General features: G+C 52.0%; 1 protein-coding gene across 2 annotated transcripts in view; it reads left to right on the top strand.

Moving 5' to 3' along the window:
* Positions 1–231: 231 nt before the first annotated feature.
* TBC1D10A (TBC1 domain family member 10A) overlaps positions 232–13,971 on the top strand; it is a 30,192-nt gene continuing 16,452 nt past the window's right edge. The window contains exon 1 of one of the 2 annotated variants that reach the window (XM_033837166.2): positions 232–503. In XM_033837166.2, coding sequence (XP_033693057.1) covers positions 295–503 — 209 coding nt within the window. In that variant the 5' untranslated portion in view covers positions 232–294. The remainder of the gene's footprint in view (positions 504–13,971) is intronic. The other variant, XM_033837164.2, reaches the window with a different exon arrangement.

The raw sequence follows: 13,971 nt of genomic DNA, 5'->3' as shown, positions 1-13,971 counted from the left end.
CAGGTGTTCTAGTGATTGGCAGCCCAGGGGGGAGGGCTTCGGGTGACGGCTGCCCCGCCCCCTCACGTCGGGCCTGTTGGCGCCAGCCTGGGGGAGGTGGGCGGGTCCCGGGGTCTGCGGCGCCCATTGGGCATGGGGGGGAGGAGGTGCCAGGGAAGGCCTAGGGCCCCGCCCCCGGCTTTGTGGCGACCAATGGGCGCGGCTCATGGGCAGGGCGTCGGTGGCGTCGGCGGAGGTCGGGCGGCTGAGGTGGCTGAGGTGGCTGCTGAGGCTGAGGCGGCGGGCGCGGCCGGGATGGCGAAGAGCCACGGAGAGAACGGGCCGCGCGCGCCTGCAGCCGGGGGGAGCCTGTCGGGGACCCGGGAGAGCTTGGCCCCGGGCCCCGACGCCGCAGCCGCCGACGAACTCAGCTCTTTGGGCTCCGATTCAGAGGCCAACGGCTTTGCCGAGCGCCGCATCGACAAGTTCGGCTTCATCGTGGGCTCGCAGGGCGCCGAGGGCGCGTGAGTATCTCCGGGGCTCGGAGCCGGGGGGCCGGCGGCCGGGGGCGGGACCCGCGGGGGGTCCTCGACGCGGACAGAACCGCTCTCAGAAAGGACAGACACGTCTCCCTTCCAACCAGGAACAACCGACCCCTTGTGTCCCTTGCCCCACCCCCACCTCCCCCCCAGCCGGACTGACCCACCCCTAGGAAGGGCCGACAGGGCTCTCCTCACCAGTGCGGGCTGGTCGACAGATACCTGTCCCAACCCCAGCACTGCCACCCTCGCCTTAGGGCTGGCTGAGTCAGCCAGCCCCTGACAGGCTCACAAGTGGCCGCCCCTCCCCCAGCAGGCTGCTATTCTCCATACCCAGCCTCCCACAAGACCCACAGACGCCCTTGTCTCAGCACCCCACTACCCCCACTTCAGGGGGACACCTTAGGCAGACTTCAGAGGGACAGGCTGCTCTGCCCCCACCGCACTCCGGGACAGACTGACCCTCACCTCAAGACACACGGACCTCTGGATGAATTGACATTGGTCAGCTTGGGACAGACAGTCCCTTCCCTTCATGGAAGGGTCAGAGAGTGCCCCCCCTCCCCCCTCAGAGGCAGGTTTCTCCCTGTCACCAGCAGCAGGTGGGCAGGCACTGCCCCTTCCCAGTACCCACAGGATGATGGTACCTCACCTCTAGGACAGACTGTCAGCTGTCTCTGTGTATGCTGTGGAAACATGCACCTCCTCTCCAAATGCAGACTGTGGGGCAGGCAAGGAGACAGCAGGGTCCCTGCTCATAGCACACCCAGATCTCCCACACCCAGGCACCCAGCTGGCAGGCAGAGCAATGTGAGGCAGTGGAGCAGCACCTTCCCTCCAAGCGGAGTAAGCTGAGCAGCCACGTTCTGCCCCCACAGAACTCCCTGAGTCCAGTCCTCACAGAGATCGTATGTATGGGCTGGTGATGCCCTTAGGAAAGATGGACTCTAGACCCCATTCCCATCCCAGCTGTCCTATCAGGCTCTCTTATGACTTATGGAAGAGCCTTAACCATCTGTAAGATCCCCACCCCACACCCCATAAAGGTCCCTTCTGGGATTTTCCGCAGTCCCAAAGCCTCACATTCACCAGGCCTCCTTCTCCTTTGGAGAGTTGGAGAGAAATGCAGGCCCCTCCCCTAAGGAGAGTTCTCTTTTACCCACTGGATCGCTCTCCTCCAGCCTCTTCCCACTTGCTCATAGCAAACTAAGGCTAGTCCAGTCCAGGACTCAGAGAGCACCCCTTATTCTGATCCTTCACCCTGACTTGCAGCTTTGTCACAGTTCCCCAGGGATTAGCTTGTGAGAACCCAAAGGGTACTTAGGGTATATTTTTGAATTGAAGAGCAGACACCAGGGATCAGGGTCCTGGGAGGCATGAGGTCTAGAAAAGTGGGAAAGGAGTTCCCAGTTGCATTTGTGGGTGCTTGGAAGGAAGAGCTCAGATTTGCTGGTGAATTCTGGGAGATAAGAATTCCTACTCCATGCTTATCAGGCAGTTAACCAGGTATCAGGGTACAGAGCAGTGTGATATAGTGGAAAAAGGCCAGATTTAGGAAGAAATCTTGCTGGCTTTGTGACCTTGGGCAAGTTCCTGAATCTCTGAGCCTGCTTCGTCACTGTAAAGGGAAACAGTAATACCTACTTCCAAGATACTATGGGGATTAAATAAGATGAAGTATTCGAAGGTGCCTAGCATAATGCCTGGCTCAAGTAGTGGCCCAGGAAAATGTTGTTTCCTTTCTTTTCCTTCTAAGGGTCTGAAAATTGATGAGAAAATGAGGGCGTACCTCTGGTATTTGTGGACAGAGAGGCCCCAGTGGAAGCACCTCCCTTTGGCTGTAGTCCCCAGCCAAGCAGCCAGACATCTGTCTTTCCCACCCTCCAACCGCAAACCAATGACACCGTCTGCATAATTGGTGTCTGTAGCGCTGGGACTGAGGTGGGATTCCACATCCCTTCCTCTCTGCCTGCCTCACTTTCTTGACCCTGTTGGTCAACCTAAAATCTCTGGTGTCTGAAAGCTTGGATGTTCCCTGTATAGTTTATATTGTTGTTCAAAAAAAGCCAAAAGTAAGTCCCTGCTCAAGGCCGTAAAAGAGGAAGTTATGGGAAGTTTCAGGGTGACTGCCCTGAACCCAGTCTCGTGGTTGAGGGCTAGGAGACCATGTGCTATCCCAGAGAAGTGAAACATTAGCACTGATGGCTGCAGTGGAGATGGCAGGGACTCTGGCTCCAGATTAAAGGTCTGTTTCAGCCATCCTGGGCCAAAGGTTGTCTCAAGACTATCAGTTTTGGCAGTTGCCAGGGGTTAGGGGGATGGGGGAAGAAAGCAGATCAGAAGCTACCCCACTCAGGTGATTGCTAGGTACCTGGCATGAGTAGATCATAAAATCATAGACTGTTAACGCTGGAAGGGATCTTACAAGTTTGACCAGCTTAACCCTAACTTATTATACAGATGAGGAAACTGAGGTCCAGAGAAGAGAATAACTTGCTTAAGATCACATAGCACAGGGCTTCCCCGGTGGTGCAAGTGGTTAAGAATTCGCCTGCCAATGCAGAGGACACAGGTTTGAGCCCTGGTCCAGGAAGATCCCACATGCCGCAGAGCAACTAAGCCCATGCGCCACAACTACTGAACCTGTGCTCTAGGCCCGCGAGTCACAACTACTGAGCCCACGTGCCACAACTACTGAAGCTTGTGCACCTAGAGCCCGTGCTCCGCACGCAACAAGAGAAGCCACCACAACGAGAAGCCTGCGCACCAAAATGAAGAGTAGCCCCCGCTCGCCACAACTAGAGAAAGCCCACGCACAGCAACGAGGACCCAACGCAGCCAAAAATGAATAAATTAAAAAAAGAAACATCACACAGCACATTAGTATCAGAACCAGGACTTGAACCCAGGGTTTCTGACTCCCCAGTCAGGACCGTTTCCACTGCCTTTACCACCCATTAATATGGCATATGGCCCCAGCAGTAAATCGAGTGCTGGACAGGTAGAATAGAAGGTTCCTAGAAGAACCTGTCTGCCCTCACCTTCCCTGGCTCAGGTCAGCACTTTTGACTCCCTCAGCAGTGTGGGAGGCTAACAGGGATGGCCCAGCAAGGATAAGGCTGTGTTGTCATTACCACTTCATTAGACTGATGAGCTTCAGGACTGGAACCAGGCTTTTTTTTTTTTTGCGGGGGAGCTGCGGCTTGTTGGATCTTAGTTTCCTGACCAGGGATTGAACCCAGGCCCTCAGCAGTGAAAGTGTGGAGTCCTAACTACTGGACCGCCAGGGAATTCCCTGGGACCAGGCTTATTCACTTTTTCCTCAGGCCTGCAGAGAAGTAAATGCTCAATTAATATTTATTTATTGAGTGACATTTACCGGCACACATTTCAAATCAGGAAGCTGAAAGTGAGCTTAGAGATGGCCATTCTCATATGGATAGGTAAACTGAGGCCTAAGAGAAGTGATTAACCTCACCTCTTCAGTCAGTTAGGAGCAAAACCAGGAATTAAACCCAGAACTCTTGATTTCCAGCCCTAGGCCTTTTCTACTTCACCTTGTCCATCTTTTTTTTTTCTTTTTTCTTTTTTTGGCTGTGTTTGGTCTTCGTTGCTGCTGCCTGTGGGCTCTCTCTAGTTATGGTGAGCCGGGTGGGGCTACTCTTTGTTGTGATGCGCGGGCTTCTCATTGCAGTAGCTTCTCTTGTGGAGCATGGGCTCTAGGGCATGCAGTCTTCAGTAGTTGCAGCATGCAGGCTCAGTAGTTGTGGCTCGCGGGCTCTAGAGTGCAGGCTCAGTAATTGTGGCTCGCGGGCTTAGTTGCTCCGCGGCATGTGGGATCTTCCTGGACCAGGGCTCGAACCCGTGTCCCCTGCATTGGCAGGCGGATTCTTAACCACTGCACTACCAGGGAAGTCCCACCTTGTCTGTCTGTTGAGGCTACTCTACAGGGAACCTTTGCTGGGCCCACGATGGTCCCTGCCTGCCCTTGAGCAGTAGCCAGTGAGTGGGGAGAGGCAAGAAAGCAGCCAGCCAGTGAAGGACCCTGTGGTGGCATGGGCACAGACAGGAATGCTGGCAGCATTAGTTCTTTTGGCTTGGCTGGCAACTGAGCTGGTTGTTGAAGCCCAGGAAGGACCAGAGGAGGAGAAAGAAGTATCCTCAGCAGGGAAGGGTGGGAGGAGTGATGTTACCATTCCTATCACTTCGGGGTAGGAAGAGCAGACCTGTTTGTGGGGGGGTGGGGGGTCCCTTTTGCAGCAAAGAGGACTTGGTCAGGAGGGGAAAGAAGGATATCAGTTGGATACCAGGTCTCTGGCCTGAGCAAGATGGCCTGAGAAGGGTGGATCCCTGACCTCCCTTTCCTTTTCCTATGTGATTGCCAGGACTGGCCTCCTGAAGCTGGAGTTTCCCACCCAGCTTCAGTCTGCTCAGTGCTTCAGGCCAGATAAGGTGAGGAGCTATGCTCTCTGGGGTCCCGTGGGTGTTGGCTTCCTGTTAGGGGATAGAGGGATCTGAACTGGGCCCAGGGAGAAACATCTGGAACAGCAATATTGTCTTTTGCTGATTTAGTTCCCCTGTCCCCTGGGCCCTCCACTACTCATAGCCAACTATGGCAGCCCTATGACTTTGGAAATCTTAGAACTGGCTTAATTGACATCCTGATAGTTTGGTCTGTGCCAGTTATTGTTGGGCCAGGGCCCTCCTGACAGGCCAGGGCCTGCCTCCCTGCTTTTCCACCACCTTCTCCAGTTTGTAAGTTCAGAACATCCTCTTTTCTTGAGCTATTACAGTTTCCAGGAGAGCGTGGAGCTGGCAGTGGAGTGGTCCCTGGGTAGCCCATCTGGAAAGAGACAGTTGCACATGTGGAGCCCCGGTCTATGACTCTGGGCCACAGATCCTTCATTTTCTCTCCTCCTTCTCTTCCTCCAGTTTCAAAGGAAAATCCGGTTTGGTAGCCCTGTGGGTGTTCTAGGCCCTCAGACAAGACTTGACTTGGTGAAGGAGGGGGCCAGCACACTAGCTGCTGCCCTGGGAAGGTGCCTGGGTGTCCGCCTGCTAGGAAATCCTAAGCTGTGGGAAAGAGATAAAGCGGTGGGACCTGCTTGATGTTTTGTCCTCCCAGCATCTGGGTCTGAAACAGGACCTTCAGGGGGCCAGTGAGGCCTGGCTCTGGTTCAGCCTTGCAATCTGTTTACACCGCGGTGGGAAAAAAAGGTGCTCTGTGCTCCCTCCTCACCTAAGCTCTGAAGTCTGGCTGTTTGTGTGACCTTGGACATATTGCTTCACTTTTATGAGCCTCAGTTTCTCACTGTGAAATGGTTATGATAATACTGACTTTGCAGGGTTGTTGTAAGGTTTAAATGAACTGATGTTTGAAAAGAGCCTGACAACACCATAGGTGTTGTCAATGAATGCTCAATGAATGTTCTACCTCCTCATAGAGACTGGAGTAGCTAGCGGTCCTGTCTTTTCATTTCCTACTTTCCATCTCTGGCTGTGATGATGAGCGTCAGTGAGGTCCATCCACTGTGGGCAGGAGTGAACCCTAACCCATGGTGAACCCTTACGTTCCCCTGAGAGGGGTGGTTATCCCATTTTGTAGATGAGTACACTGAAGTTCTAAGAAGAAAGCGCCCAAGGCTTGCCAGCTGGTAAATGGAAGAACTGGGGCTAGAACCTGTTTCTCGACACTGAATCCAGTGACAACCTTGCTAAGGTGGAAGCCGGCGGGGCGCCAGGTGCTCACCAGTCCCTGAGGCCCCCACACCCAGAGCAGCAGTTAGCAGGAACCTGGCTACCTCCCCATCCCAGTGTGGAAGGCAAGGCAGGTCTCTCAGTACAGTCGAAGTCCATGGCCAGCCAGGCCAGAGAAAGACCCAGTGAAGATCCTTGGGGAGGCCCTGGAAGCCTGGCCAGATCAGGCCTGTTCTAGCCCTCCCATAGGCCAGAGTCTACACTGCTCTTGACCCCAAAATACTGTGTAATGACCATCTGACTTTGATATCTAGTGTGTGCCTTTTGGAAGAAGTGTTTCTTTGTAGGTAAGGCAGGGATTATGCACCCCGTACAGGTAAGAAATCTGAGGCTTGGAGAAGCCTTGCAGTTAGTTAACAGTGGAGCCAGATTTGGGAGGGATCCCAGATCTTCTGACTCTCAGCCCACTGCTACCACAGCTACGTGGACCTGCCCATTCTCTCCCTCACTCCAAGCCAGTTGAACCTCAGGCCAGGATGCATTGCCCACCAGAGCAGAACCCAGTCGTCATCCACCCATTGTCAGTGTCCTAGCTGATCACTCTCTTTATCCTGCTGGCAGCACACCTGACGGGGAAGAGGCCTCCTTTAGCTGCTTTGTCTGCCCCTGGCAAATCTGCTGCCATCCTGGGCCCAGGGAGGGAGACCCTGGCAGGGAGAAAACTCCTGGCTGCTCTACTGGCAAACCAACTCTCCTGATGCTTGACCTGCTTAGAAGCCCCCTTTACAGGATTTTAGGGAAGCTGCCAACTTAGGCTTTCCTTTTCTAATCGTTCTCTTTCCCTTCTCTATCCCACCCCACCCTACTCTATTCCATGCTCTGTCCAGTTCCTCAGAGGCACAGCTTACCTCTTCTCTGCTCTTCATGTAGGGAAGTAGGCAGCAGACTCAGGAGCCTGGGAGAGAAAGCCAAGGCTTTACTATCACCAGTTTATCCATCTTAGCAGTGAGTTTATTTATCAAACATTTATTGAGCCCCTACTCTACCAGCCTCTGTGACAGGGACTAAGGATACAGAGTTGATCAAGACATCTGTGTCTTGTTGTCCTCAAAGCATTCACAGACTGGTTGGAAAATAGAAGCACAACCAAATCATTACAATGTTGAGCAATAAAGCCTGTAATGGAGGCATGTGGTTGCTCTGGGAATATATAGGAAGAAGAAGCAGCAAGCTCCATCCATAGGAGCCCAGAGAAAAGAAGTGGCATTTGATCCAGGCCTGAGAAGGAGCAAGGAAGGCCATTCTGTTGTATGGGAGGGGGACCCGTGTGCAGAGTTCCCCCAGAAGCCAGCTGTTTGAGAAATGTGGTGTGCCAAGAGGTGACAAGAAGAATGGGAGGCGGGAGGATGACGTGAAGCAAGGGGAGGGTAGCAAAGTAGGTTGGGCAGACTGTGACTAGCCTTGAATGTCAGACTGAGGCCTCCTGTGTTTCATCAAGGTCAGTCTGGTGCTGGCATGGAAGATGGCATAAAGAGGAGCTGGGCCACAGGCAGTGAGAGCAGTTGGGAGAGGTTGGGACAGCCCGAAAGGGCTGTAGAGAGGCCTGGAAGAGTCCTGGAGCTATAAGGATGAAGAAGTCAGCAAGTAGGGCTTGGTGCCTGATTGGCTGTGTAGCCTGAGGGGAACTGGGAAGGCTTTGGCCAAGCTGAAGTGGCCCTAGCCATTCCGGGGCCTCCTGACCACAGGGAAGGAAGGCCATCTGTGGCCTTCTTTTGAAGCGGACAGTGGACTGCTGCTGACTCTGCTTTGTCACAGCCCTGGGCTCCCCAAGGTGCCTGGCATGGCTGGCACGCTCAGGGCACATCAAGGGTTTCTTTGTCTCTCTCCAGTAAGAGTGGGTTTGGCCTGGTTGGGAGGGGGTGGGGTGAGTGGAACTGAGCTTTGAGGTCTCTGCCCAGTAAACATATTGGATGGCAAGGAAGGCTGCAAGAAGGGCTAGACTCCTCTCCAAGGAGAGAGGAGTAAGGCCTGAGGGCATGGAAAGCCTACCTTAGGGCGGTATGTAGCTGGGGAGGGTAGGTTTGGGGCTTTTAGGCACAGCCTAAGCTGATCAAGGGGAGGTAGATGGCAGCTGAGGGCTACTTCATCTCACCTTTATTCTGTTCCTGGAGCTGGTGCCTCAGCTGGGAGGTGGAAGCAAGTCCAGTGCCTATGAGAAAGTGAACCCCTCAGCCCTTCGGGGCACCACCAGCCATTTCTCAGAGATGATTCTGGCTGGATATGTGGATTTAGGCTAATATGGGAAAGGGTTCTGAACCCAGGGGTCAAGGTGCCAGTGCCGGCTCCACCACTGCCCCTGGTGGTGTGTGACTTAAGCACGTCCTCTCACCTGACCATGGGGCTAATGCTCCCTGCTTTTCATCCAGCACATACTACGTGTGCAGCCATGTGCTAGGCTCTGGGGACTTGGTCCTACCGTCCCAAGACCTAGAGCCTAGCAGGGAAGTCAGACATTCAACAGTAGATAAAGGTGTGGTCTGTGTACAAAAGGATTGTGAGGATCAAATGAGATAACTGGATTAGGAGCATGTGTAAACAAACACTGCTGAACAGGGATCAGGAGACCTGAGTCCTGGGCTTCCCTGGGCCCCTAACTAGCTCTGCGACCTTGAGAAAGTTGCTTAATCTTTCTAAACCTCAGTTTCCCCTGCATGTAAACTAAGATAGTTTTAATGGGTGATGTTGAAGAGGTCTTCTGCTTCTAACATTCTGAGACTGACATTGGAGTATATGAAAGGGGCTTTGAGAAGTTTTTTATCAGGTACCACACAAGTGCAAGGGGTCGTCAGGGCACAGCCCAAAAGGCCAATGCTTCCAGCATGCTCTGTTCCTCTTATGAGAGGACCTCCCTTTGTCAGACCAGTGGCCCTCATGTCTTTGGGAGTGCAGTCAAATCAAAGAATGCTTTGATTTGTCTACCTCTTTGTTCTGCGAAGTGCTTTCTTTCTCATTGCCTTGCAGTAATCCTTACAGGAGCAATGGGAAGTCAGTAGGGTAAGTTTTATTTTGCCCTGTTTACAGACAAGGAAACCTAAGCTGAACAAGTAATGGAATTGTGCCTAGAAGCCAGGGTTCCTTCTTCCCAATTTTCCATCTTACCAAAGCTTGTTGCCACTGTGTGGCCTGTCCTCCCTCTTCCTGTCCCAGCCTTAGGACTTTCAGTCCAGCCCCAAGTGTCTACACTTTTCCTAGTAGGCTTCTCGAGTTGTTTTTGTTGTTGAGTTGTTATAATGGATGGCACTTCCTGTCCCAGGTCTCCACACACAGCCCCTCACATATACCCCAAGATAAGGCAGGAGCAGCTGGGTAGTAAGGGGCCCAGGAACATAGTATGGAAAACTCTTGTTCCTCCTCTTCTGTGTGTCCAGAAGCCATCTTTCTTAGCCAGCCTCTTTTGGAGGATGCTGTATATTTCCCTTTCCTCTCTGTCTTGGTTTTACAAAAAAGGAGAAACTAAATTTGGACCTGGGAGATCCTGGGTTCAAGACACCAGCAGACCTGACTTCAAGCCCTGGCTCTGTCACTTTCTAGCCATGTGACCTCTCTGAGTCTGTAAATGGGCCAGGTGGTGGCATTGGGAGAGGGAACTGGCCCCATGCCAGTTATGGTTATGAGTATTAAGGAAGGAAATGTTGGTAAAGCACCCAGCACAGTGTATGCCACAAAGTAAGAGTTCAGTGGTACATGGTGGCTCTTATAATTCGAGTGTGAATTATCCTCTAAGGTTTACTTCAGGCCTTTGGCATAATGGTGAGAGAACAAGGCAGTGTGGGTGTGAAGATCCAGACTTCCTCATGTGCTCTGCCTACCCACCCTTGGACCTTGGGGGTAAAACGGGAGCCAATCCCACTCTGCTTGTGGTCTGGAGCTTTCTGTCCTGCCAGGGCAGGTTGGGAATCCCCCAATCAGTTCCTCATTGAGTCATTTGGAACAGAGCCCTCAGGTGACTCTGAAGACGCTGATGCGAGGGCCTGATCTTCTCCTTGGTCTGTGAAGATAAAGCAGAAGTGAGAACAAAATTGGGTCTCCTGAAAGATTCAATTCAAAGCATGCAAGTGTAGGGCTGCCTGGGGCCTCTGCCCTCTTGGGTAGTGGCAGTCACTTGGGGAAGGAGTAAGAGTTTGCTTCATAATTACCACCACCCTCCTGTGTTCCTTGTAGACTTTCATCCTTGGCTTCCTGTCCTGCCTCTGAGTGACCCCTTCCAACCTCGCAGCATAATCACATGGTAATGCCATTTCACAGAAGAGCCTGCATGGTGGACCATGCTTTCACCAATACCACCTCATTTAACTCTGTGAGATATAGTTATTATCATCATAATCTCCATTTTACAGAGGTAGACACCAAATCCTAGAGTGGTAAAGTGACTTGCCAAGCATCACACAGTATATGGCTCTGAGGTCACTAAGTTCCAAGCTCCCTGGGAGCAAAGCTTGTGCTCACCCAGCCTAGTGGATAGCAGTCAGTGCCAGAGTTGAGTGACAGAGCAGAAGAGCAGGGCCCAGGTATACCTCCCAGAGCTGTCCTCTGCTCACCCTGGACATTGGATAGTTACTGGCTTGCTGAAAACCTGAGTTTCTTCATCTGCAGAAGCCAGAGGAGGTGATAATTAGAGGATCTATTTCATGTGCTTGTTGTCAGGATTAAATGAAATAATTTAAGTGTTGAGCACCATGTCTGGTCCATAGCAAGTACCTGGTAAGTGTTATAACAAACATTCAATTATGTTAATTGAATATAGAATTATAATGTTGTAAAAGGCCATCATCAAGCACATCTGAACTCAGCCCTGTGCTGGGCTTCAAAGAAGATCCAGAGCTGGTATCAGGCCAGAGAGGGAGTGCCCTTTATGAAGCACTTTCTGTGCTTGTGCTTTTCCCATCTGATCTCAAGGTAGAGGATAGTATTCCCATCTCAGTGGGGAGAAAACTGAAACTCAGAGTGCCTGAGGTCACAAAGCAAATGAATCTGTCAACACACATTTATTGAACACCAGCTTAGGTACTAGGCTCTGTTCTAGGGCCAGGACACACTGTGGAGAGTGTGATTGGCAGAGCCTCTGTCCCCCAGGAGTGCACCTTCTCATGGAATGCTGCCTCAGTGGAGTGGACAGTCGAGCGGAGAAGCCAGACTCGCTCCACTGGACTGCTCACATTCCCCAAACAAGCCAGGCCCTTTTCCATTCACTTGTGCTTTCCCATACTGGGTCTTTTGCCTGATGTGCTCTTTCCCCTTTCTTACCCTGGCCACTTCCTGTCATCCTTCAAGGACCATCTCAAAAGTCAGCTCCCCTTTAAAGCTTTCCCTAACTCCCCCCACCCCCACCCTGAGGGCTTCTTGCAGTCTCCTAGCACCTTCTACCCTTCTAGTTTTTCTGTGATAGCACCTCTGTGTGTGCTAGTTATTTACTCACCCGTCTGTCTCCTCTGCCAGATGGACCTCCCTAAAGGCAGGGACTACATTTTATTCAACTTTGTAGATTCAGGGCCTGGAACACAGGCTCTAGAGAGATGTGTATGGAATGTAATGAGGTGCTGATTGTGTTCTGCTCCTGGAGTGGTTAGGAAAGGCTTTGTAGAGATGAGACGGTATTCTGAAGGAGGCCTCAGAAGATGAGTGGGACTGAATTAGAGTTGGGGGAGGGGGAGGGAGGGCAGCTCAGAGAGACGGCCATCTAGAAATAGGGCTGGGAAAAAAGAAGGATGTGTAGAGGGAATAGGAAGGCCTAGGAGCCAGGGCCTGAGGTTTCTGTTGAACAAGGAGGGCAGTAGGGAGCCTTGAAGGAGTCTTGGCAGAGATAAGCAGTGAATCAAGACTGATTTGATAAGCTCTATCAATAAAATTTAGCAGTTTTGTAAGGATGGGTGAGGGGGGCTGTAATTGAGTCATGGGGGCCCCCAGGTGCCCACAGTGAGATTGTGACCTGAGGACCCAGTTGCCGGTGGGGAATTTCAAGTGGTACTCTGCCCCATAGGGGTGGGGGGTTGGGGAACGGATGTCTTCTGTTGAGAATAGTCTCCATACCTCTCTGCATTTGTCAGGGAGAGCTCCCCTGGGAGTTTTTGCTAAGGTCTGTGCCTTTCCCTAGCTGAGTGGGGGTTGGGGAGGGGGATTCCTTGCTTTTTGGAGCCAGCAAGGCTGGTGCTTAAAGGAACCATTTCTTGCCTCTGACATGGGGTGGGGGGAGGGTGGGGCTGTGCAGAGTGGAGAGTTGGGCAGAGGCCCATGGCACTGAGGCCAGAGAAGGGTGGAGAGAAACTGTTTACCATTGTGCACTGACCCAGGGCTGGAAGGAGCAAAGCCAGGGAATTCCTTATGGGAAAGGGAGGCAGGCCCGGAACTAGCTTGTACCAGGAGTGGGGGAGAGTGAAGCAAACCAGACTCTCTGTCTCACCCAGACAGGCAGCCTGGACACTGCCCTACCTCCAGGTCAGGGGATGCCAGGCCGCAGGAGGGAGCACCAGGCTGCTGCAGACCATCTTCCTTTTCTACCCTGACTCACAGCGTCGCCTTGGGCAGATCACTTACCCTTTGGTCTCCAGGCTTCCCTGGCTGTTTGGGGAGTGGGTGGACTCCTTAGGTAACCTCACAGGCCTCCCAGCCCTGACCATCAGCCATTTGCACACCACCAACCCACCCTCTCTTGATTCCAGTTTCCTGCCATTGGTTATTATGGAGCTGGCATAAAAGCTATTTATACTTTAGTCATTACCACCTCTTAGGTTAATGAACTCCAGAGGTTGTTACTGAGTGTGCAAAGTAGGTCAGCCTCTTGTTTATTCTCACTTCTTTTTCCAGCTCTGGGTGGGAGAGGGGAGCTCCCCCATCTTTGTTGTCCCTGGATCTGTGATTGCACATCCATTTCCCAATTTTCTGCACTTTCATCTTGCTCATTCTTGCCGTCTTAGCACAGCGGGTAGTGGTTCTCTACTTTACTGGGTGATAAAGGAAAAAGAAGGGAATGTAACAGGTATTGAGGCCCTGTTACATGTGGGTCACTTTATATTTATTGGATAGTTTAGTACTCAGTTGGCAGCCTCTACTTCCAGGCTGTGTAACCTTGGACAGATTATTCAGCTGTGCTAAGCTTTAGTTTTCTTGTCTATTAAGTAGAGATAATAAAAACTACTTCCTTGGGGACTTGTGTGCCTATGTAGTGCTTGGCAGAGTTAGTACAGAGCGAGTGCTGGAAATGTATCAGCTCTTACTCTCTCATGTGGTCTTTACTGCTGCCCTCTGAAGGGGTGATATTGCCCCCATGTTACAGGTGGGGAACCAGAAGCTCAGAGAGTGGAGTAGTCACAAAGTGGCAGAGCTGGGTCAGAAGCCAAGAGTTACAGTCTATGTGTCATTGAGTAAATGACTTAATCGCTTGGGACCTCAATTGCTTCATGGGTAAAATGGGGATAATTGTGCCCTGCTGCGTGTGTGTATGGACCAGTCAGATGAGAAAAGGGATGTGAAAGTGCTAGGTAAGCTGCAAATACCAGTCACCTAAAGCTACCATTAGCTGACCACCCACGAGGCTTGGTCCTTATACACATCTATTCTTCATTTAGACCTTATAAAGTATGAGGTATGTGTATGGTCCCACTTGAAGATGAAGTTGAGACTTAGAGGTCTGTCTCCCAGTTGGAGGATCTGGAATGGAAACCTAGGTTGGTTGGCTTCAAGGTCCCCACTTTTTTTACTC

The sequence above is a fragment of the Tursiops truncatus genome, chromosome 13 (genome assembly GCF_011762595.2).
Source record: "Tursiops truncatus isolate mTurTru1 chromosome 13, mTurTru1.mat.Y, whole genome shotgun sequence".
NCBI classification, from domain to species: Eukaryota; Metazoa; Chordata; class Mammalia; order Artiodactyla; family Delphinidae; genus Tursiops; species Tursiops truncatus.
This window is presented reverse-complemented; position numbering and strand designations above follow the sequence as displayed.